Consider the following 26,291-nt stretch of genomic DNA (forward strand, 5'->3'; position numbering starts at 1 on the left):
ACAATATAGGTTGAAATGAATCAAATAATCACCCAATTTTGATCAAGAACACCCCCCCCCCAAAAAAAAAAAAAAAAAAAAGAAATATCATAAACCCACAACATTAGGGTTTTACGCAAAAAAATCAAAACTGAGAAAAAGAGCGGGAGCATATACACCAAAAAATTTATGCTGAAGCAAGAAGACAGAGGCAGAAAGAGAAAGAGAGAGATGGAGAGCAAGCAGGAGAGCTCACCATTAATGGCGGAAGGAGTTCGAGAACTCACTGTGCTCGGAGAATTCAAACCATTTGGCTTAATCGCCGAATCTCTCGATGGCAAGCCAATTGATAATGTATCTGATAAGTATGATTACTTCCTCTTCGATCCAGAAGTTACTAGGGAGAGAGACGAATTCGACGGTATCGATTCCTCCGCTCCGTCTTCGATTTCGGTTGATGGTTGTGATCATGAGATTTTCATCCGCGGAAATAGGTATTTTCAATCAGATTATTGCAATTAATTTTGGTTTTGGTTAGGTTTATTGTTTGTTTGATTGCAATGTATTTAAAATTCAGATGTTTTTGTGTAATTTTGTTACAAATTGTTTGCCAATTAATAAATGGTAGAGAGTATAGGATGACTGGATAAGCCAGAGGAAGAGGAGTAGCTAACATTTGTTGTCTTTAGAATTAGCGTGAACCCGAGGTGTATTTCAATTTGCATAAAAAACAATCTTGACGATAAATGTGGAAATTACTGTAAGATGTTTGTTAATTCCTGTAAAATTTTAATTAAATTAGACTGGAGTGTACAATATTGCTCCATTGATGATTTAAAGAGCTGTCAACAAAAGTGACTTCTCTATACATAATTATAGAATGTAAGGTTTTGGTGAAAATGTTAAGTTTAATTTAGTATCTTCAATTGATGTCGTTCGGGGAGCTCATGGGGTACTTATGAGAGAAAGGGGTTATGATGTTGAGCAGAATTTTGAAACAATTGTTGATTGGAAGCTTGTTATTAGATGGTAATATTCTTTTTTTCGCTCTTGATGTAACTAAAGTGACTTAAAGGTGGAGTGTTAACAGGGGGGAAGGAGCGGGTAAGAATGACACAGTTAGCTATGATTTGGGAAGTAAAAGTGGACAATCTCCTTTGCTGAATAAGAAGTTTTATTGCTTTGTTTGGGTTGTACATTCATCTGATCATATGATTCAACAGATATATTGTTGGAAACATGCCTTTTGCAGTAACTGAATGAATCATCTTATTGGGTACAGGATAATGTGGATTACGGGTTCACGAGTGTACAAGAGATTCACCCTAAGTTCTTCCGTAATCATGGTACTTTTTCTATTCTCTGTTCCTATAAATTTGTTTATGATATTAAACCAAAGCAAACACTCTTTCTTAGTTTAAGTGGGATGCAAAATTTTTTAGCTTCCCAAAGCCATCTGTAATTAAGCACATGATAATATAACTGCAAGAGCTTAGAAGTTTTCTGATGTTCAAATTGGTCTGGTATAAAGTCTTATCTTGTTTGTTGCAAGACGATGTGTTGCTGGCTGAGTATATTTATGGAGGTATTCCTTTGAAATCCTTTGTTTTCTACATGTTGTATACTTGTATATCGTGGAGACATGGACATTGACTTTAGTATTAATAATTGTGATGCATTGATCTTTTTATCTGTTAATGCTGTATCACATCTTAGTTTTCACTAGTCTTGTACTTCACATCTCCTGCTCCTCTCTCTCTTCCCCCCCCCCCTCTCATTTGTGTGTGTGTGTGTGGAGGACTGACATCTGTTTGAATTGATGTCCAAACTGAATGCTCAGGCTTGCTGGTGTCATATGGCTCATTCATCTGAGGCTGTACTGTGTATTTTGCAAGTTGATGTCTTGACAATCTTCAATACAGCTGGTAAGAGTTGCTAAACCAAGCTAGCTGTTCAAAGTTATATCTATATTATACAGGCTTCATCTGGAAAGCAGTCATGTGATTGTTATGGATAGCATTAAGCTGGTTCATATGATAGCCTTACTAATTCAACAAAACAAATTGGTACTGCGTTTCTGGATTCTGAGTAAAGCATTCTGTCTTGGATTGAATGTGATTTCCAAAAAAAGTGAGAAAAATAAGACTGTTGTTTTCTAGCTGAACATGAAAAGGAAAATTGAATTAACTGTACATCTCTATCTGCAGGGGAGCTGACATCAGTCCCACTTCCGGGCATAGTTACTTCAATATGGCCGCTTCCATTTGGGCTGCTTGTGCAGCAAGCGGCAGAAGGGAACCGTCCAACTTATGCGCCTCTCTCATCTTCTGCTCCTTTATTAAGTTCCAGGGATACATTTTCTAAAAGAGAAGTCCGACAAAGTCCTCAACAGGTCTTTGGCTTTTCTAGCTCCGATGACCAAGGGAATTCAGCTTCAGTGTCTTCTCATCTAATATTGAATGATCCACTTGAAGAACCCCAGGTGTGCATTATGGACAACACCCCTTGGCATTTAATATTATATATAGTTTTTTTTTTATAAATATATTTTTTATTTAATTGTGTCTGCCTTTATGTTTTTCCTGCTTCTCCTTTTTCTTTTCTTGTTATCGGCTAGTGATGTGATTCATAAGCTGGAAGATTCTGCCTTATGTATGCATTCGTAATATATTTGTTAATATATTCTCTTAATACTACCCAGCCGGTGTATGTTGATGAAAGAGGTGGATTGAAGATATTGAAGGATTTTGATGAGAGAACAATCTGGACTAGTGACCGTGTTCCTCTTATTGCGTCCTATAATAGAGGTTTCTATTCTTGTGCCTCTTCATTTATTCCCAAATTTATAAACAAACAAAAGCTTTCACCTCGCTGGTTTTCTGACTTTTCTCTATTGTTTGCAGAGAAGACACAACACTCTCTTTGGGTAGCAGAAAGTGTCAGTACTTGTGTTGGAGAGCATGTAATTTCTAGTTCTCAGGAAGCCCACACTGAAGTGTTCCCATGTCAATTCTCATTCCGAAGAATTTGGCAAGCAAAAGGCTACCAGGCAGCTGCTACCAAGGTTGCTTATTTGCTGATTCTCCATTCTAAATGCTCTTTTGAACTGAGTGCAGCTAATCATTATGAAAAACAAAGAAAGAATGAAAAAATGGTCACCACAGAGATTCTTTTCCTTCTTTGTGTAATATATACATCTACCATGCTGCTTATTGCCTTGATAATTTTTTGCTCTTCCAGCAAAAAAGCATAGAATGATATACACCAGTCGAGAATGAAGAAGTTAAGAATTTCTTATCTTATGTTTTCCTACAAACTAAACCTTTGTCATCTTTAGGTCTTTTTAGCCACCGATGATGATGCAGCACCTATTATTTGTTTCCTTCTCCAAGAACAGAAAAGGTTATTATCCATAAGGCTTCACACTGTTCAAATTAATGACGATATACTCTTTGACGTCAAAGCAGACATGAGTTGGAGCATACAAGCAGTTGCAGCCGAACCTGTTGCTGTCACCCGCCCAAGGTAGTTTATATCCTAACACTAATCAGTTCATTTAAAATATTGTATTGTATTTTGATTGCAAGTCTTTTCTAGGGAAAAGGTCGGGCTGCTTCCTTTAATGGACATTCTTGTTCTGGATTCAGACAACATCATTTTTCTTTATGTAAGTTGCTTGTATTTTGGTGTGCCTTCAAGTAGTATTATTCACTTTTATCTGTAGTATATGCTTGTTGGCATCATTATCACTTTTGGGTTCCCTGTAATTCTTGGCTTTCAATGATTCTGGTTTTGTGATCTGTTTCAATTGCATATGGTCATTTTGATTAGTTGTGGAAGTGTGAACTTCAACTGTGGCTGGTTGCGTCCACATGAAGGACATTAGTACTATAAATTTGCTGTGTTATTAAAGAGGTTGAAATGTTGAATTATGAGATGGTTGTCAGTTTAAAGCATAGAGAAGATGTGTCCTCAGACAGACTGATAGCCGAGTTTCTGATGAGCAGTTAAATTGAATAACTATTTAACTGTTTAACATGTATGGATTATTGTAGAAGGCATTCTAGAAATAGATGTTAGACAACTTAGATCCATTGAAATAAAACAGTATAGTGGCTGTACTAGTTTCAAACTTTCAACTTTCAATTCACTGTCAAGGAGCTTGAGATGAATGTGCTAAGGAAACGTACGAGAGCAAGAGAAGAAATGACACATTTATTATAAATATGTACTCCATGGGATTAAGCGTCTGATCTATGAGGTGATAGCAAATGGTCATTGTCTCATTTCATTGACTGCTGTAGTGCAATGTATTCATAGAGTAGAACGAAATAGATGGGGTAGTGTGGGAGCAAATTCACCCGGTATAACCCATTTTGTATCATTTAGAGTCCATCGTCTTTAGATCAGTGAAGATTTCTTGTGTTATGGTTTGATATGCACTCAATGCATTGCATTGTTGCTACTGAGTTGGCATCCCTGTAATGGGAACATTCAAGCTTTTAGTGCTCCATTTTTTAACTAAAGTTCCTCAGTTAATACATTATCCCTATACAGACAAAGAATGACACCAATGAGGGGAATTGTGGGGAGTATACCAATGGAATTTGAAAGAAAAGAGGATGTATTAAATGCCAAGCTTGGTATATCATATCATTTTGACAGGAGAAGATTAAGGGAAGTGAGAATGAGAAGAGTTTAACATTGGAAAATTCTTTTGATGTTCTAGATGGAGGTTTTCTCCATATTACGTCTACAAAGAGAATTTGTAAGACCTTTAGAAAACTATGTGATATACACAAGTAACACAACTACTTAATCTGAGGGTGGAGGACTTTTCTTGTTCTGGACTTCTACAGGGTCAGAACATTCCTCTCTGCTTTAGCTGACAAATTGCTTATCCGAGCCTTTCTGTGCATAACGTTTGCTGTTCTGGTCTGGTTTTGTTTCTTCCAGATGCTTTTTGAACAGCAAATTATTTTGAAATGGATCTGTTCCTGAGTTTCTGTTGTATAAATTCCTCTATATTTTTTTGGAAACAAAATTTTCTTTTTAGGGTCCTTGAGTCCTTGACTGATGGTGGTTAAATAAAGTTAGGACTTGTTGTTGTGGTTACTTTTCTTTTATGAGGGACATTTTCGATCCTGTATGTTTTACATCCTTTCTTATTATTACTTTGCGCTCTATGATGTATTATTGTTTTTGCAATGGCAGTCAGGAAAGCAGTGCCTTTGTAAATATACACTTCCTCTCTTTCTAGGCAATCATCAGCTTAAAGAAACTATTAATCCTCCAAAGAGAAGATTTATTCACAATGTGAAGATTATAGGATTGGCTGATGGAGTTGGGGCAAGAGTAAATGTGATCTTAAGCAATGGACAGGTATGCAGAAGTTTGTTATGTTAAAGTATTTTCATATGCTAATATCTTTCCACAGATGGATATGCATAGAACATTAGAACATTCTACTATTTTGTGAATGCATGGTCATAGGATACTATCTATTTTGGAGTTATGCACATGCTTTTTTCTGCTAAAGCTGAAGTTAATCCACTAGTAACACCGCATATTGGGTAGTGCTAGAAGGGCATTGAAGTCTTATATTGTCATTGGCGGAGTCTATATATATGTGGAAAATGAACGGCAAAAGCTCACGTGTCTTTTCTCCAGATTCCAGAATTCATGTTGTGGCAGATGGTTTTTATTTTTCAAAAGTTTTTATTGTTTATCATGGAAAGTCAGTTAATTAATGGGATTTTTACAGATAATTTGTTGTGCTTCTCTGATTACATTTTTCTTAGGTTACTTCAGTTATAGTTTTTTTTTTTTCATATCAAAATATCCGTTGATGAACTCCTGAAGCTGATATCAACCTTTTTTTTTTTTTTTTTTTTTAATATTTATGTATGGGGCAGCTCTAATTTCTGAGAACGTAATAGGGTCTTTGCAAAGAGCTCGCCTATGCCAGCTATTTTTCTCACCTATTCGAGAAGGCAGTCAATCCTGCATGAAAGCTATATACAGAATTTAGGGGAAGGCCAGAAGGGTCTTTTAATAGAAAGTTAGTTAGAGGATGCATTGGGTAGCAACTCTAGCAATTAAGATGTGTTTATGATGTAATAAATAGAGTGAATGCTTAACAGAGAAATTCATTGTGATAATAATAGAGATTAGAGAGAAAAAAGCAGATCAAGAATTTCACATTTTCACCTATTGAAGAATGAGTGGATTTTACTAGAGCTAAGATCACAACGATCATCTATACAATCTAATTTACTTATTTCGATTGGTAGTTTTTATTTCTTTAATTTGTGTTCTTTGCAGTTTTGCTTGTTTACAAATTACAACCTCATGGAATGATGTAGATTTATATTTTTCTTTGAGATCTTTGAGGCAAGACTTTCTGCAAGAGTAATTTCTTTCTTACTAAGAGACTTAGATTTTCATGAATAAGAATCTAAACTACATGGTGGCAGTGAGAACTATTAACTTACTGGTGTCTGTTATGTCCAGTTCCGCAGTATCAGAATCGCCTGTTTCTTCTGGTCTATTCTTTTTCTCAGTTCACATTAGCTTTCTTAAAGTTTCTAAGTGATATTTTACCGTGTACCAATTTCTTCAGATGCTTAGATGTGCGCTGCGAAGAAGCCCTTCGTGTTCCTTGGCAAATGATTGCATCACAGCAATGGCTGAAGGCCTTAATTCTTCCTTCTACAATCTATTCCTGCAGTTTTTTTGGGGTAATTGTGAGACTGCTGATTTATCAAAGGCTAATTCTGGTGCTGATGAGTGGAAATCATTTGAGAGCATCATAATGCAAATTTACAGGAAGTCTCAGTCAACTTCACAACCGAAATCTGTTCTTGTGTCCGGGTCATCATGGGAGTTTCTTGTCAAAAGTGAATTTCATAAGAATTATTGCAATCGTAATTTCTTCCTTGGAATCTCAACTGAGGGGTTGGATGACAAATTGGAAGATCATGTTTCTTCTTCAAAGAGGGAAGAAGTGCACAGCCCAGATGGACTTTTCTCTTTCAAGTTTCAAATTGAATGCCTGGATTCTTTGCATGCAGTATATGAAAATCTTAAACTTATCAATCTTCGAAAGCGGTAAACTCCAAATTCTTAACTTTGTCAACCCTTTTGTGTTCTGTGAATTGAGGTCTTTTGTGAACTACACCTTCTGTCCGTAATTGTTTGCTCAATTTCCTTTTTTGTAGTCACTATTCATGTCCAGGAAAAAGCAAATAGAGCAAACAATTAGGGACAGAGTGTTATGGAGGTACTTCTGCATACTTGCGGCTTATGTAATGTAAAAATAATGTCTGTTGCTCTATTAATTATATATTATCATAATAAGCTAATTGACAATAAAGCCAAATATGTGCTGATCTGAAGCCGAATGAATAGTTCATCACCCAAATTGATTCGACCCGGATCTGTCGCAAAGTACCAATTGCAATCTCTACTTATCTGAACTTAGTTTCCTGAAAATATTTTTGAAGGTGAAAGAATAAGGCCGTAGTCTATTTTAATAAGAAAAGTGATCTCAAAGAATTACTTCGTATATTTTAGTCTCAAAGCTGGAATTGTGTCTTGAGTATCAGATGGGTTCATCTTGCACTCTAATGTGTATATATACCCACTTTAATTCAGGTAAATATGTTTAAACTAAGTTAAATGTTCACTTTCTGTAATCTATATGCACTTCTTATTTTGTTATGAGGTAGGTAATGTTCATTGCGTATTTCACGCTGTGAGAGTGTAAGGTTGTTTTTAGCTTGCCTATTGATGTTTGACTCCTAAAGGCCAGTTACTGGTCAATACTGTCCAACAAAAGGCCTATAAAGGCTTTATAAAATTTCGCTGTGACCTGTATGAGTAATCGTAACAATATACATTTGATGCTTTACTGCTACCGCTTTCATGACTGCAACTGTGATAAGTCTCTGTTCAGCAAATGAGCAGTGACTTTGTTTAAAGCAGGCATTTCCGTTGATAAGTTTGCTAAGTGTATAAAATCTTGAGAAATTTGCCAAGTGTATAAAATCTCGAGAAGTTCCTGGCGTTTGTGAATTTAGTGGCTATCATGTACCTTAATTGTGGGAAAATTTTTATACTTGATTCTAAATGGCCTGTGAGACCGAGTGCTAAATGTTGGATTGTGGAATTTTCTTTACATATTGGCTTCTAGTTATGTGTGATGGTTACCTTCTTTGTTGTCACTATGAGTGTGGCATTCTTTATTGATCTTTAGCCATTTCTTGCAGAGATTTGGAGCACCTTGCTGTTCTTCTATGTGAAATCGCTAATATTTTGGGAGAGGAGAGTTATATTGATCACTATGTACGTGATTTTCCTTTTCTTTCCAAGATAATAAGGAGAAATCGGACTTCTTCGCCAAGATCCCCCCCATCTTTGTACAGATGGCTTGAAAGTTGTTTGCTTCATGGACTTAACTTTGCTAGTCGTGATGACATTCCACCTCTGGCTCGTAAGGATGGAAGTTCTGCTGTCAGCTGGTCTCGTAAAGTGGTTTCATTTTATAGCTTATTATCTGGTGCAGAAAGCATGGAAGGGAAGCTCTCTTCTGGTGTATCTTGTAAGATTGCTTCAGGTTCATCATCTACTCCCGAGGAGAAGATGGTCCTTGCAATGGTTGCTGAAGGATTTGGTTTGCAACAGCTTGATTTATTGCCTATTGGAGTCTCATTACCATTAAGACATGTATGTCTGATATTGTTAAGAAATAATGCTGAAATCGTAGCATATTCGCATTGTAACATTTTTATCATAGTAAATTAGTGAATGCAATCTTCTTCATTCTATTTTCTAGTTTACATTGAGACCACAGTATTTAATGCGATTGTGCACTTCTAATATCATCTTAAGTTTTCTCATGCTCTCCAATTTACTTACATGGTTTTACTTATATGTCATATCTGTAGGCTGTTGATAAGTGCCGGGAGTCTCCTCCTACTGGGTGGCCAGCAACTGCATACGTTCTTCTTGGTCGAGAAGATTTAGCTTTGTCTTGCGTTGCTCACTTGAAGAAATCTGAACAGCTTGAGACTCAATCTAATAGGCATTTGATTTCAATGTCTGCATCTTATATGCTTCATCTACAGCCTGTGACAATTCCCTCAACCGTATTAGATACAATTGCGATGGATACTTCCAAATTTGACAACATGGATTCTTCTGATGATTGTCCAATAGATGGCATGGAGCATTTGTTTAACTCTAGCACTCAGCTGCGGTATGGTAGGGACCTACGCTTAAATGAGGTCAGTTATCTAAATTTCTGTAATGTGGTTGGACATGGCTTTTGACCGTTGTGTTGGGGTTATGAGAACTGGCTCTAATTCTATTGCACAGAATAGATGGCTTTAGTTATGTGCGTAACCGGGAAGTAATTTGATGTGAATCCTTTCTGACCATGCCATGAGCTCTATCTTTTCTTGCTATATTACTGAGTTTATAGTCTTCATGAAGATAGTTAACCTTAGGATTGCCACAGTATTACTTGAACCTTCAATACTTGACCTATAAGGTTGCTGTCCATTATGGTCTTTGTATTTTTTATTTATTTATTTTTTATTCCCATAATTGACAACTGTTCAATGTAATTTGCCTACAGGCTACTAGTAATTCTCCTCTCTTTTTGAAGCTGTTCATTTTCTTCCTATGATGATAGTCATAGGGACTGGGTTAGTACATAAGCACACGGGAGATTCCTACAATGATTCGGAGATTTCACACTTTTGCATACTCTTTCAGGAGATCTGAAGGTTTAGGGATGTGCAATTTAGTGAATAATTTCAATGGAGGTTAAGGTCTGATTATGTTAATTTTTCGCTTAAAGAAGGTGAAACATGTGAACTAATTTTGCATGTTGGGAACTACCCTCTTTATCCCTATCACCTTGTGGTAATTTTTTAATTTTTATTTTTTTAGAAAAACTGGTATGTTTTTCTATATACTCTCTGGCTTCACTATGATTCTAGTAGTTGACATATAATACGGAAGTGAACAAGGAACATAAGGAATATGTTTCAATGGAGTCGTGCATTAAAAGCATAGAGTTGACAGAGAAAATAGTAACTACATCCATCACATTACAAGTTGAAACAACCAAATAGGAATATATGAGATGCATAGTGAAACAATGGAAGTAGTATGTGCTTATGCAGTCCTTTTACTGTTTTCCCTTCAGATGTGATGATATGTTTAATTATGAATTATCTTCTTATTAGAAGTTAGAATACCATACTTGTATAGCATGACTTGAAGTAGCCTTAAAATTTTTCTCTCATCTCTTCCAGGTCAGACGTCTTCTGAGCTCTGCAAGACCTGTTGCAATTCAAACATCTATTAATCCCACTGCATCAGACCAAGAGCTTCAACAGGTAAGGTTATACTAGCATATAATACTTATTCCCTCTGTCCCAAACTAAAGTCCGTCTTCACTTTTCACTTATTAAGGTTGGCAATGTGAGTATACAAGTATACATTATTCCCTTTCATCAAACAGTTGCCTCTATTAAACACATATGCTGTTCCAAATACTCAATCTTTGAAGGAGTATACTCTTGGGATATCCTTTAATGTAGTCTTTCTGTGCCAACTTCCAGTTCTTTTTTAGGTAGAGTGGTTTTTGAATCAAAAAGTTTCTGGTAATGTATAAGTGGGGCACACCATTTACTGTTTGCTATGAATTATTTTTTTAGAATGCTGAGGCTAAGCTTATAGGGTATTATTTTAAGTTTCCTTTCTTGATGCATTATTTAGGGAGCAAGGTGCTGTATCTAAGGTGACATTGGAACATAGTTTTTTTGTTAGTTCCATTTGATCATGTCAAAAATTTCTAACTGACCGTATTAAGTAATTTTATACAAGGAAACAAGTCATGTAGAATCTTGTTAGTGTCGCATGTATATTTAAGAAAGTGCTTTTGTAACACTATAACAACACTGGTCAAATTTGTTTAATGCATTGTGCATACTCTCTCTCTCTCTCTCTCTCTCTCTCACAAAAACAATGGGGCTTCTACACAATTCACAACCTTTCTTTCTAAAATTATTATATTGTTAAGATATATTCAGAAAGACTAATTTATTCATTATCCTTGTAAAGGCTCAGCTATGGCAGTTTTCCCAAAGGACGACTGCACTTCCACTTGGACGTGGAGCATTTACTTTGGCAACTTCATGCACCCTTTTGACCGAGGTACTTATGTTTATATGCTGAAGATCAATAAACGCTGTAGTTATAGTTTTCAAGTCTTCAATTTTTTTTTTCTATTTTTGAATTAGTATTTATTTTTAATACTTAGTTTTTGTAGTTATTGGTTACTCCCTCCTTTTGTGGTAGATGTTGCTTGTTTATGACTTTCCAAATTCTTTTGCAGGCACTCACAGTACCAAAGCTTGTTTTGGCTGGACGGTTGCCTGCTCAGCAGAATGCCACTGTATGCTGTGATGAAACTAAATTTGATAAAATTTTCCAAACTCTTGTTGGCAAGCTGATTCATTTATTTTTCTTTTGAATAGGATGTAGATAATAATCAAATATACCTCTTTCCAGATGTGTTCTCTGTGGTGATTTCCATGAAAATGTGATTAGCTGCTTTTTAATCCATTGGCAGCCATGTCTTTGCCTCATTTAGCGATATAACTTTTCATGTTTCTTGCAAGGCTTTGCTTATCAATTACATGATTGCTCTTCTAATTGCCATGTTACTGTTTAAAAAGCTTTGGAACTTCAATTGAAGCACATCATCATTTGTTCCAAAATAACAATGACTAATCTGGGCCATATGGCCCAATTTTTCTGTTATAAATAAATATTTTCGCATAATTGTGATACTTCTATTCTTAAGGATCTTTGATATTGATTCATTATATGATTGGCTTATTTAATTTGAAATTATATACATCTTTTAGCATTGGGTGGTCATCATAGGTTCATATTCATTTCTCTGTCACCCTTCTTTTTTTTTTCTTCATGTTTTGCAAATTTTTGCTGGAAGCATGGAATATTGAAATTGTTGTCTTTAAGTGCTGCCCCCTTAATGTGTTGGCTTTTATTTTCCCTAAATTTTGTGCAAATCTTGGCTTTCTTAATTACCCTATTTTTTTTAAAAAAATCCTTTTTTTGTCAGGTCAATTTAGATCCAAACATACGGAATTTGCAAGAGCTTCGAGCTTGGCCTGAGTTTCACAATGCAGTTGCTGCTGGTTTAAGGCTTGCACCATTTCAGGTATGTTTGAGATTTTCCTTCCCTGAGATGTCTTTTCCTCATCACTTATATCTGATGTATGGGTCTTATAAAATGCAGTACAAAAATGGATATAATAAACTTCTTATTGCAGGGCAGAGTGTCTAGGACTTGGATTATATATAACAGGCCCGAGGAGCCAAATGCTATCCATGCAGGTCTTCTTTTTGCACTGGGGTTGCATGGACACTTAACTGTTTTAACAATAAATGACATATTTCAGTACTATAATAAGGTATGTTATGTAGGTAATTTTTTTTTCATTACTAGCAATATTATTTTATTTTTGTACTATAAAAATGTTACTCAATATTATTTTGTCAAAACTAGGCCATGCTCATGTACTAACAGGCAGCATGAGGCAAGTATCCAATAAGTATGACTTGTGGGCCTAAGCTCCTGAGGATTTTGCCTGCTGTAGAATATAAACCAGGTTGATGGTTGAACGGCTTGAACCCTACAGTATTTTTACTAACCACAATTTTGCTTCATGTTAGGGACATGAAAGCACAACTGTGGGGCTAATGCTTGGCCTTGCAGCATCATACAGGGGCACTATGGAGCCAACAATGTCGAAGGTGATACATTTTAACTAATAAATTAATTTAATGGACTCTTTATTCATATGCATTTTATGCTTCTGAATACACTGATTCATAACTCACCTCCCCCTGTAAAGAAAGTTATAGTAAAACAAATTATATACTACCCTGCATGCAATAAAATATTTTATTAAGATGCCTTAAAAGCACAAGGTCTGATGCTCACTAGTCACAAAAAATGAATCCTAGTGCAGAGCCCTTTCCCCTTAGTCTGTTTCTAGAATGAGCCCAGTGGAGTGGTAGAATAACTAGAATTCAGAGAAGTGAACCTCTTTAAGTGACATGGATGACTTGTTGTTCAGGATGTTCAAATCCCCTGATGTAGCTCTTAAAAAGGAAAAATATGTGCATTGCATCTATATACAAGTATCTTTTTAAAAGAAGTTAGAAGGAAAGACACCAGATAGATCCCTAATGCAAAAGCCACCTTCTGTAGCATCCATGAAGGTGTAAAATTTCTGAAATATCCAAGTGTTTCCATCCAGATGTTTCATATACGTTCCTTTGACATCTTCCTAATCAATACATTTTGCAACGAGTTTTTTATTCTTTCAATCAATCAATCAATCAATCAAAGCCTTAATCCCAAAAGTGGGGTCGGCTAACATGAACCAAATTTGATTATTCCGTGTAGTCATCAACATAAATCTTTCTCCTCCATCCCTTACGATCCAAAACTTCATCCTCACGTAAATCCATGCACTTCATATCCTTCCTCACTCCTTCCAACCAAGTCATCTTTGGTCTCCCTCTTCCTCGTTTAATCCCTCCATGGTCCCACTCTTCCACTCTTCGCACCGGTGCACCCTCGGGTCTCCGTCTTACATGTCCAAACCAACGCAGACGATTTTCCCTTAATTTATCTACAATGCCCGCCACACCTACTTTCTTGCGAATAACCTCATTTCTGATTCTATCTCTTAAAGTGTTTCCACACATCCACCTTAACATGCGCATTTCCGTAACCTCCATCTTTTTAATATGCTCTTTCTTAGAAGCCCAACATTCTGTACCATAGAGCAACACTGGTCTTATGGCAGTCCTGTAGAATTTTCCCTTCAACTTTAAGGGAATGCTGCGGTCGCATAGCACTCCCGTGGCCGCTCTCCATTTAAGCCACCCTGACTTAATCCTGTGGGTCACGTCTTGATCAATGTCACCATTCTTCTGGATGATCGACCCTAGGTACTTAAAACATTCACTCATGGTCAAATCCTTTCCATCCAAACTCACCACTTCATTGCTTGTCCCCCTCTGAGTGCCAAAACGACATACCAAATATTCAGTCTTACTCCGACTTAGCTTAAACCCTCTAGATTCCAACCTTTGCCTCCATTGCTCCAACTTGACATTAACCCCATCCTTAGTCTCATCCACCAAAACGATATCATCTGCGAACAGCATACACCATGGAACCTCATCTTGAATTGGTCTAGTTAATTCGTCTAGAACCGTTGCAAAAAGAAAAGGGCTTAATGCAGACCCTTGATGCAATCCGATTGTAATAGGGAAATCTTTTGTCAACCCTCCGCATGTCCTCACATTTGTTGACACATCCCGATACATATCCTTAACTAGGTCTACATACCTTCGTGGGATACCTTTCTTCAACATTGCCCACCAAAGTATCTCTCTTGGCACCTTGTCATATGCCTTCTCTAAATCAATAAAGACCATATGAAGATCTTTCTTCTTTACCCTATAAAACTCCATCATTTGTCTTATCAAATGGATTGCCTCCATAGTAGATCTCCCAGGCATAAAACCAAATTGGTTATCTGAAATGCTTGTGCATGCCCTCAACCTTTGTTCAATCACCCTTTCCCACAACTTCATAGTATGGCTCATAAGCTTAATTCCTCGATAGTTAGAACAATCTTGAGCGTCTCCTTTGTTTTTATAAACCGGGACCAAGGTGCTCTTCCTCCAATCTTGTGGGATCCTTGTAGCCGTCCATATCTTGTTGAAAAGGTTTGTTAACCAATCAATACCAATCTTACCCAAACACCTCCACACCTCTATCGGTACCCCATCAGGGCCAACCGCCTTCTTAGGTTTCATCTTCCTCAGTGCAATCTCCACCTCTACTCTCCTAATCCTTCGCACATACTCCATGTTGATTTCTTCATCACTCATAGAGGTATCTCCTATCACAACTCCATTACTTCCATTAAATAATTCATCGAAGTACCCCTTCCACCTGTCCTTGATGCCCTCCTCTTGCACTAGGACCATTTGGTTCTTATCTTTGACACACTTCACCATGCCAATATCCTTCCTTGCCTCTTGTCTTCTCTTTGCCATCTTATAAATGATCCTTTCTCCCTCCTTGGAATCAAGCTTTTCATAAACCTCCTGATATGCCTTTTCTTTTGCTTGGCGAACAGCTGCCTTTGCCTTACTCTTAGCCTCCTTATACGCTGCAAAGGTTTCATCACTCCTACATTTTCATTTTCCTGAGTTTTTTATTCTTTAATCCATGCTAATTTAATCATGATGCTTGTAATTAGTTAATGATGTTAAATACTCATTTTTGTTGTTCTCATCTGAAACATTAATCATCCCTTCTAGAATTTGCAGAATCGAAAGTACAACTGCATTTGCATATATTGACATACTTTAGATTAGTATGGACTCTACTTCAATAAGTTTATTGTTATGTAACTCTTTAACATTTTAAATCTCTTAAACCATCTTCTTCTCTGGTTTCCCCATCTTGAAATGTGCGGTTGTATCTGCATCTGAATGTATAGACGTTGAACAATCTTATTATGTTATGGTGCTACTTATATTTTTTCGCAGTCCTTCTACGTTCACTTACCTGCCCGTCATCCGTCTTCCTTTCCAGAGCTAGAAGTTCCTACAGTTCTGCAGGTATTTTTCTTGTCATTATATTATGCTTTGCAGGATATATCTCATTCTTCTACAGTTTGTAGCTGGTGGACCTATATTTCTGGAAATTTGATGTGGGATCATGACCCTGTGAAGCATTTGATTTAAATAATAAAAAGTATATAGTAAGATCATAGATGAAATAAATCTGTTTACATTAGTTGGTGCATCCCTGATTGTGTCCTTTAAGTTTGTTACGAGGCTGCTTGATTCCTTGATATTTTTGAAAAAAAAGTAGACGAGTTAATAGTTATTTTGTTTTATTCTTGTGGATGAAAAAAAAAAATTAACCTTGATAGTTATATTTGACATAGTGCAACTAGCTTATAGAGTACAACATTTAGGTTGCTGAAAATAGGAATTCTTTATGGACTGCACTACAGACATGTGTCTGATATCTGTTGCTTGTGAATTATATTCTTTCCACGAATAGTACTATAGCTGCATTTACCAAGCTTAGGTGGTTCCTGAATGATGTAGTTGCAAATATTTTTGGTGGGTCCTTAGTTTTTTGCTTCCTCATTTCTTTTCTTCATATGCTTTCACAGTCAGCTGCATTGATGTCTCTTGGCCTCCTTTTTGAAGGATCTGCTCATCCTCAGACTATGCAATTTCTTCTGGTAATTACATCATTTTTTTTTTCTTTTTCTTCTTTTATATATATATATATATATATATATATATATATATATATATATATATCTTTTACTATTTAGTTGAGGCATGATTACTTAAAGATCTTTATTTTATCCATTAGCATATTAAATAAAGATCTTATTTCTCCCTTTTGAGGTAGCATGCATTTCCAATCTTTACTAACCATGCCGCGGCTGCCAGAGTAGGTTACAATATCTTCCTCAAATTTGTTACTCTTCTTGTTAAAAGAACATTAACTGAGTGTAATTTTGTTCTCGCTTTCCTTTGGATCCAATTCTGTCTGGACTGACCAAAGGCTCCTTTTAACTAAAGTGTTGTGTTTATTGGTTCCACAAATTTTGTTGCAACTGCTATTTTTTAAAGTGCTTATTGTTTGTTTTCTGTACGTGCTCGTGTCTGTTGATGATTAGTCCTTTGCTTCTCTGACTGTAATCAAACAGCTAGGGTAAGCTTGCTTAAATTTGGAGGTCCCTAGATCTGCTTCAGGGAGTCAGGGGAGTCCCGAGTGTTTTTCTTTGGGGTGGGAAGAGTGAGATAATTTGTTTGATTCAAATATGAAGTGTAACTTAAGGTATATGCAGATCATAACGAAAGAATTATGTTTTTACATTTTGAGCCTTTGCTGCGTCCTATAGCCAGTCCTCTTAATTGCAAAGAACCACTAAAAGCATGCATCTCCAACACAAAAGGACCATATTATTGTCCATAACTAATTGGTTCTTTTGCAGGCTGAAATAGGCCGTAGAAGTGGCGGTGATAATGTGCTTGAGAGGGAAGGCTATGCTGTTTCTGCTGGATTTGCACTTGGACTTGTTGCTTTGGGTATGAATAATTAGACCGAGCTCTCTTTTATCACCTATTCCTGCTCATGTGTGCTGTCCAATTCTAGGTCGTGGAGAGGATAAATTCGCTTGCATGGATACGTTGGTTGATCGATTGTTCCATTATGCTGGAGAAAAATTTGATGTATCTCGTCAGGTAATCATCTTATGCCACATTGATTTTCTGTCTTTATTTACTAAACCTGATGCAGCTTGAACCTTTTTATTATGGAATCCTCTTTAATCCTTTGAATTGCTACCAATCTATTTTTTCAGGAAAAGTCTCTTTTGACATCAGTGACAGATGAGAATGGCAGGGGTATGGGACAGGTAATTCAAAAAAAGGCGTTGGATGTGATGGCATAATTGTGGGACTTTTCATTGTTTAACTGTACATGCCTTGACATTTGATGTATACGCTAATTTTTCCTCTGTTTGGATTATCTAAGCAGATGTTGGATGGAGTTCCTGTCAATGTAGATGTCACTGCACCTGGAGCTATAATTGCTTTAGCTTTGTTGTTTTTGAAGGTATGAATTTCGCAAACTCAATCTAGTGAGCCAGATTAAGTACTGTCTTGATAAATTGTCTTATTATGATCATGCATGAAATGCATCTCGCTTTCTACAAGTGGATTGAGAACAACCTACGATATCTTGCAACTCCGTTCATTTGCAGATAATATTTTGATCTGATTTGAGCTGTATTTGTTGTTAGATATAATGTAAACTAGTTACTTGCGAGGACAACATATACTTCTGTTCCATAATATTGCAACATGCAGGGGGTGCATGGATTTTAAGAATTCCATCTGAGAGAGACCAATGAAGTGTCCCATACACCAGAGTCCAGAGGAAGGCTAAGGAGAGTAAGGACAAAAACTATATGCAGTTATGCCCTCAACCAATTTAACTGATAAAAAAAAATATCAAGTATCTCTCAGAACCTTGTCCAGAAAGCTCCTTTGGTTTCTGTCTTTCCAATTGCGCCACCAAAATGCCAATAGATTCATCTTACACTTGACCAAGCCAATTAATATTTTAAAATTTCCTTTCTTTGCTGTTGCTCAAGATATTTCCATTCAGGATGATGCTTTAGTAGCGACCCTGATTGTGTGTGTATATATTGTTTTTATTTCCTGTGGTGGAGATATGTATGGAGGCAATGGAGCTATTACACCGACTTTTTTTTTTTTACATATTTGACATGATATGTCTTAAAATCTAAAATTGCTCATATGATCTGCAAACTTGCTACACCATATAACTTGGCTTGATTTTTGCTTCTTTCAGACTGAATCAGAAGTGATAGTTTCCAGACTTTCCATTCCCCGTACAAATTTTGAGCTGCAGTATCTGAGGCCTGACTTCATTATGCTTCGTGTTATTGCTCGCAATTTGATAATGTGGAGCAGGTTTGATGCCACAAAAGAATCTTTTGAATGGGAGGATTGATCATACATTTAAAACTTAACAAGCTGTCTTTCTGAACACATGCAGGGTTAACCCGACCAAAGAATGGGTTGAGTCTCAGATTCCTCAGATCGTGAAAGAAGGTATAGGGGCTCTTGGTGATGAACGGAATGATATGGATGAGGTGGATGGAGAAGCAATAGTCCAAGCATATGTGAATATTGTAGCAGGATCATGTATATCTCTTGGTAAGTTAGGTCGATGATCCTTTCTTCCTTTTTTAATATGGAACTGAATATCATGCTGTAAATTACTTCGTATTTAATTGTGGCATATTCTTGCACTTAACCTTGTGGTGGTGTAAACTATATTTTGCATCTCCTTTTTCTGATGATGCTGTAATTTTATTTTATTTTATTATTATTATTTTTTTTTAATTAAGATCAACTTTGGGTGTCTATTTTTCTAGCTTTTTTGGTTGCCCTTCTTCATTTTGACATTTATATTTTTTCTGGCTATGCTACCAGAGCTCATTTATTTGTGAAGATACAAAATAAATTAAAAGAACAAATGATGCTAAAAAAGTCAGCTTGGAGCCACTGCATTTTTTTTTTTTTTTTTTATTGTATCAGTTTATCTTATAGGATGCATATGATCTATAACTATATCGTAATATGGTTTCAACTTTTTTTGTCTCACCCCTCCAGTTATCTCAGCTGTGCCCCATCTTTATATTAAATATCTGCAGTATCTCTCAATAGTGGTATACTCCTTTTTTTTTTTTTTTTATTATTATAATTTTTTTTTTATAAATGCAATACTTTGATCCACGTGGAATTTTATGTGGTTTAGTTGAATTTATTAAAAATTTTTGTAGGTGGGGTTTGTTGGAGAATTTTACATAAATAAGAGATAGTGGGTGATAATTTATTTAAAAGTAAGGGATGTGAGAGCAGAAATATCAATAAAGTATGATTGGGGACCGTGAGAGGAGACAGATAATAAAATAGGGTATAATAAAATAGGGTAGAATATATATATATATATGTATATGTATATATATATATATATATATATATATATATATATATATATATATATATATATATATATATAAGGGAAGTGTTGCATAATAACAAATAAAATCAAAAAGAACACAGGGACTACTTTTGTACGTGGAGCAGCAGATTATTCCAAGTGCCTTCTTTGGCACCTCTTGAAATATCAGTGAAATTTTACACTAGATCTTAGGGAACTAGTATTTGCCAAATCCTCCATGAAAATGGCTTGATGTGAACTTGTGTTGCAGCAATGACTCAGTAAAAAGAACGGTAAACTATCTGTACTTCTGCAGTTTCCATATGAATGAAGAAGTGAATTAGGGTTATGAAGACATGTCGAGATGTTAGAATTCTATATTCTGATACTTGCCTGGACACACGAACATATTTCTAACTCTGTCCAATATGTCTTATATTGTCAATTGGTCATATCCTTTTCCGGGTGGATGTTTGTTTGCTTTCTTTTTTCTTTTTTTTTTCTCTCTGTAAAATCAATTCCCTATTTTTATGGCAGGTTTGAAGTACGCTGGATCAAGAAATGCCAGCGCTCATGAGTTGCTCTACAGCTACGCTATTTACTTCCTGAATGAGGTCTTTATCCTATTTCTCATATTTTATTGTGCCTTTCTGCTCATTCTAAGTCACATGTTTAAATTTTGCAGATTAAGTCTGTTTCTGGTACAGCTGGAAGTATGTTTCCCAGAGGGTTGTTAAAGTTTGTTGACCGGAGCACATTGGAAATATGCCTCCACCTTGCTGTCCTTTCCTTGGCTTTGGTAAAAAAAAAAAACCAGGAAAAAAAAAATTATTTTACTTTGTATATTGAGATTGCACTATTGCCTACTTTTACATGCTATGTGATACTGTTTTTGTGAAGCAGGTTATGGCTGGTTCTGGGAACCTGCAGACATTTAGATTGCTCAGGTTTCTGCGCAGTCGAAATTCTTCTGATGGCCAAGCTAATTTTGGGACTCAAATGGCTGTAAGTGTTATTTGTTTGTTGACAGTGGATGTTCTGATATTTGTAGACTCTACGTATCACGTTTGTTGCTCTTGGCCTCTTGCTGTTGTATTTGCTGAGTTTGCATTCTCAGTGCCACTCCTGTTGAAGAATCTGTGTCTGTCACTTTTTTTCTCTCTTTTTATTTTTAGCCTTTGCGGGTTATTTTAGCTGTTCAATGAGAATTTAGAAACATACTTCATAGAAAACAACTAAAACAATGCATCACAACCGGTCGGGGAGCGTTTCTGGATAAGATGTTCTGCTTGTTACTTCATACTTCTTAGTGATACTTCTTAGTGTGTAATGAAAATGAAAGTTAACTTGACATGCTAGAGCTCTGTTCTCTGAGCTTCTTTCTGGGGATTTTCTTCAGGGGTGAAAGGCAGGGTGGGCGTTTGTATTGCAACGGTCTTGTATGCCCAAGGACTAATGATCATTTCATTCTTGCCTGTAAGATCACTAAAATTGACAATTTGTATTACTAGACAATTAGCATTTAAAATAATTTTGGCCTCATATCTGTCTGACACATCTTAAAATATTGTGGCAACTATATGACTTTGTAAAAAATGATCTTTTCCTTTGAGGTATGCCAACTGCATACTGTTTGTTTTGAAAGGGTATATATATGGCTATTAAAAACTTGCCAGTATTTTCAAAATGGGGTATTTATATCTTATGCCTTTCTACATGATCTAAATGCTACATGATCGAAATATGCCGAATTGTTATATTTATGTATTTGGATTCTTAGCCCTTCCCCGATTAATTCTTGTTTGATTTTGTTAAATTCGTTTTCATTATCGTTCATTGTCAATTGTAGATGCCGTATGGCTTATATTAATGAAATTTAGTGTCCTTTGGGATTTCTTTCAAAAAAAAAAAAAAAAAAAAAATTCATGGTACAGCAAGAGACTCCTTAAAACACTTTCAGTAAACTATGTGTTGTCATCACGAGGGGTTTGCGCCTTTGCAGTAGTGCCACTTAAAGCCCTGAGTTTGTTCTGTTCCATGAACTTGGTCGACACTGTAACGGGCACTCCTTTGTATATAGTCCTCTAAATGCTTCTTCCTTTAATATCCTGTTATTGAAAGTATTTGTCTCCAAATAGATTTATTGTTGTATCTTCCTTATAATCATCTGAAAAAAATAATTCAAGGATAGATATTTTTGATGTGGTTGTAGCCTTCGAGATATTTAAACTAATTATACTTATTCCACTGCCTTGATATAGGTGAGCTTGGCAATTGGCTTTTTGTTTCTTGGAGGAGGAATGCGCTCGTTTTCTTCTAGTAAGAGTGCTATTGCAGCTTTATTGATTACTCTCTATCCTCGATTTCCTATTGGAACAAATGACAATCGCTGCCACCTCCAGGTAAATTTGTTGGTTTAGTTAGGATGAAAATTTTGCAAAGGCAATGGTTGATGCTGTCCAGGCTAATACAAAGGAGCAGTATGTTCCTACCACAAACTGTTGCCTTGGAAAAATCTTCACTCTTTACTAGGTTAATCGTTATATCTGCTGAAAAGGAAAAGACCATATTGTCTGCCATCTTTGATTTTAGCCATATTTGGAGTGTTTAAATTCCTAAAACATACATTTAATGACAGTCAATGGGTTCTAAAATAACTCTCTTCTCTCCTTAGCTTAATCCTCATTATGCTCAGCTGTAGCAACTCTTTTTTGTCCTCTTCACTGTATTTCTGCAGGAGATAATTCCCTTCATTGTATTAGCTCCTGTGTCATTAACTGCCACCTCATCTGATTTGTTCGTTAAGAATTTATCTTTAAGCAGTTCAGCCATAAGTTAAAAATAAATCTGGGCTTCAGGATCCTTAGCTTCATGCCTTCATTCATAGGATTTCCATTGATTTCTCCAAATCAGATGTGTGTGACTTAACTAAAACCATATCGTGATTCATTGTCACAATTTGTCTACCTTACAGATCAGCATGCAATGGAACTATTGATTTTATTTTATTTTCCTTTTTTTACCAAAAAATTAAAATACTATATTATTTTGTATTACTTAATTATCTTTGGCATTTGTTCAACAAGATTATTGCTCATCTGAGATATTGCACTTGCTTTCTCCCAGGCATACAGGCATTTCTATGTACTTGCAACTGAAGCTCGCTGGATTCAAACAGTTGATGTTGACACTGGCTTACCAGTCTATGCCCCTCTTGAAATTACTGTTAAAGAAACTGAACATAATGCAGAGACAAGTTTTTGTGAAGTCACGCCTTGTCTTCTTCCAGAACGTGTCATTGTAAGTTTACATACCGATTCAAAGTTAGTATCATTCTTAGCTATTAATAACTTGGTAAATAATAATAATGCTGCTGAACAAGACAAGGAAAACTTCAAAAAAGCAAGTTCATTTTAGAGTCGATATTCTTCTGTAGTTAACTAATTCTAATTCATCATCACAATATTCCTAGAAAGCCCCCAAGTTTGACCTCAGGGTTCTGTTGCTTTCAGCTTAAAAGTGTTCGTGTTTGTGGTCCACGGTACTGGCCCCTAGTCATAGAGCTTACTCCTGAAGGTAGTATGTATGCTTTGTTGCTTAGTTTTTTAAAAAATTGAATTTATTAAAATAATAATAATTTAATTTGTAGCTGGTGTTTTTTTCACTCAGATAAACCTTGGTGGCTTTCTGGTGACAAAAATCACCCATTTAATTCCGGTGTTCTTTATATCAAAAGAAAGGTTGGAGCATGTTCCTATGTGGATGATCCTGTTGGATGTCAGTCATTAATATCACGAGCCATGAACAAGGTATGTTTTTTATGGGGAGAGGGGGGGGGGGGGGGGGGGGGGGGAAACTTCTCCTTGTCGGTCCATCTCAACTCTTTTTTTTGATGTAGTTATGCCGACATTTGCCTCTTTATCCTTGTGCAGGCATTTAGTTTGACAAGCATGAGAGGTTACACTCCCAAAATCAATAGTGAGCCAAGTTCCAGCAATGTTGATCACCTGGTCAGCACATTTTCATCTGATCCAAGCTTAATTGCTTTTGCTCAGCTTTGCTGTGACTCTTCCTGGAACAGCAGGTAAATGTGTACGTGTGAATGATGTAGCAGTGTGTGTACATGGTACCGTTTATTTAATCTGTCAAAATCATCACTATTTTTTTTTTTTTTTTTTTTTTTTTTTTTTTTCTATTGGGTTGATTGGGGTGAATATGCTTAACCTTGCTCTTATGATGGCTGAATGACTGCCTCTCTCAGGTCCCTATGTCTCTGTCTTAGTTGGGTTTATGTGTTATTGGTATTTAACTGCTTGTTTGTCTGGGCAACAGGTCAGATGTTGATTTCCAGGAATTTTGTTTGCAAGTTTTATTTGAGTGTGTTAGCAAGGACAGACCAGCTCTTTTGCAGGTATAGTTTGTCTGCTATTTTTTTTCCATACTATAAATCACAGTTGTAGTACAATAAACTTTGTTTGGATTTGCAGCTTAGATTTCCATTACGTCTACTATGATAGCTGGCAGGGTACCAGGAATAGTTGCGGTTTTTTTTTTTTTTTTTTTTTTTGTATTGTATTTTAATATCAATTAAGCTGAACACTATGCAGGTCTACATGTCTTTGTATACAATGATTAGAGCAATGACTGACCAGGTTTCAGGCAACATCGTCACCTTTTTTGATTCCCTCTTCATATCTAGCTTAAAGGTAATCTCTTCACCAGACACTGCAGTTTATCGCTCAGTGTCTACTATTTATACTTTATGGGATTGTTCATAGCCACGTCCTACCCATTCTACTGATTTACTTTGCTAAGAGATAATCAGTTCTGGATTTCATTGTATATTATCACTTTCTCTACTCTGTCTACTTTCTCATTCCAAGGAGCTACATTTTGAACTTGCCAAATAGCATAGACCACAGCTGCAACCTTGCTTCTTGAACATAAATCATATGCATCTCTTCCTGTACCAGATCAAAATAATAGCTCAGCCTGCTGTAGGAAATTTGATGCCTAGACACTGTTAAAGCAAATTGTCTGTTATAATTAGGTGCTTATGACTGTTTCCTGGGAGCAAAATCCCTATCCTGCACAGCTTCTCCCTGGTTTGGAGTCCTCTCATGTACAGCAACTTGGATAATGAGTACCTGTTACACACTTACACAGCCCATAAGCCCAATAACTGCTCATTCTTGCACATTACCCTGGCATTATTTCCACTTATAAGCCTTTCTTACATATTGTCTACTATTCATCTTTAATCTTCCATATTCTCGTCCACCTTGAGCCGTCAGTGGATGAAGGAACATGTTATTTCTCTTTTAAACCTGGAAGCACACTAACTTGTCAAGAGTACTTATATTAAGGCCTACTAGGCTATGGTATGGAATATGGATCTTTATATTTCATCATGTAATACGTATACGAATTTCTTATCAATGCAGCTTGTAGTAGCTTACAACGAGGCCTTGCTAAGAGGAAGATTATCCTCTTCAAGAGATGGCATTGTTCAATCAAGTTTTCTTGGGTCTCTGAGGAAGCGCGTAGAGGAGCTCTTCAGCTGTTCCCATGAAATGCAAACTGATTTACATAATTATTTGACTTCTGGAAAATGGCCAGATGACAATCTCCGGGGTAAAAAATGTTCAATGCTATTATCTTGGTACCTTCAGTGGTTTTGTGTACCGTCCCCATCTGTAATCCAAACAACTATGGAGAGATTGAAGCCTAAGCTCAAGACATCCTCTGCAGCTCCTCTGTTGAGGTTAGTATTTCCTCGGATTCATGTCCGGGTGATTTCTGAGATAGATAAATTATTAATTTCTGGTTAGGTCATGCTTTCAAGGTATTCCCATGTCGTACTAAGTTATTCACTGTAAGTGGTGAGCCTAAGATAGGCTCTTCCAAAGTTCCAAAGCATTATTGGGGGCTGAGCTGGCCTCTGTACAGGCAATACATATGCTTGTAAAATATGTATAGTTTGTTAGGTTTAAGGTAAATTTTCTGTTTGAAACAATGACGAATTTGTTGTTGATTCAAACTGCATGCCTTCTATTTCCGGGTGACCGGGATCAAGAGCCTGACAATGTACATAACCCTGATGTATCTTCGAGTGTAGTTTAGGTTGTGCATTGTATTCAAGGGCCAATGCTGCCGATGTATTCTAGGAAGTAGGAGTTGATGATTTTAGGACTTCTGTCTTCAGAAGTGGAGACTAATGTAATTCAACTCTTCAAAAAGAAGCTAGGAAGTTAGAAAAAAAATAATGTTATTTTACATTTTTGGTTGAAATATTTGTCTACTATTAGAGTACTAGTCTACTTTTCTCTACTGTATTAATTAATTGTGAATTTTAGCATTTGTTTTGACTGCTCGTATATTAAATTACGTTAATCTATTAAATATATATATAAAAAAAAGTCAATTCAATCAAATGAATGAGCACTGTTATTTTCTGAGCAATACTGTAATCCTTTTGTTATCTTTCGTTCTTGCAGTATTATAGGATTTTTCAGAAAACTAGAAGGTATGTGGCTTACCTATTCCCTAATAATCAATACTAACAGTTTTAGTTATCATTATCAGTAAAGACTAAAATATTAAACTTCCT

The 26,291-nt window shown here is 36.1% G+C and overlaps 1 protein-coding gene across 1 annotated transcript; it reads left to right on the forward strand.

The window, feature by feature from the left end:
- Positions 1-83: 83 nt before the first annotated feature.
- On the forward strand, positions 84-26,076 carry LOC145591151 (anaphase-promoting complex subunit 1-like). Its single transcript, XM_081647552.1, has 37 exons — positions 84-473; positions 1,262-1,325; positions 1,820-1,904; positions 2,187-2,461; positions 2,681-2,786; positions 2,883-3,043; positions 3,317-3,504; positions 3,577-3,646; positions 5,194-5,361; positions 6,602-7,089; positions 8,250-8,706; positions 8,928-9,266; positions 10,305-10,388; positions 11,116-11,208; positions 11,390-11,449; positions 12,143-12,241; positions 12,354-12,494; positions 12,757-12,837; positions 15,664-15,735; positions 16,302-16,373; positions 17,139-17,232; positions 17,300-17,388; positions 17,508-17,561; positions 17,684-17,761; positions 18,524-18,645; positions 18,731-18,891; positions 20,219-20,295; positions 20,367-20,480; positions 20,585-20,686; positions 21,943-22,083; positions 22,808-22,981; positions 23,194-23,257; positions 23,351-23,490; positions 23,614-23,765; positions 24,014-24,092; positions 24,289-24,387; positions 25,126-26,076. The coding sequence occupies exons 1-37, from the start codon at positions 169-171 to the stop codon at positions 25,510-25,512; spliced, it is 5,535 nt and encodes a 1,844-aa protein (XP_081503678.1). The 5' UTR covers positions 84-168; the 3' UTR covers positions 25,513-26,076.
- Positions 26,077-26,291: the final 215 nt, after the last annotated feature.

Source organism: Chenopodium album, chromosome 18 (genome assembly GCF_948465745.1).
Source record: "Chenopodium album chromosome 18, dcCheAlbu1.1, whole genome shotgun sequence".
Lineage (NCBI taxonomy): Eukaryota > Viridiplantae > Streptophyta > Magnoliopsida > Caryophyllales > Amaranthaceae > Chenopodium > Chenopodium album.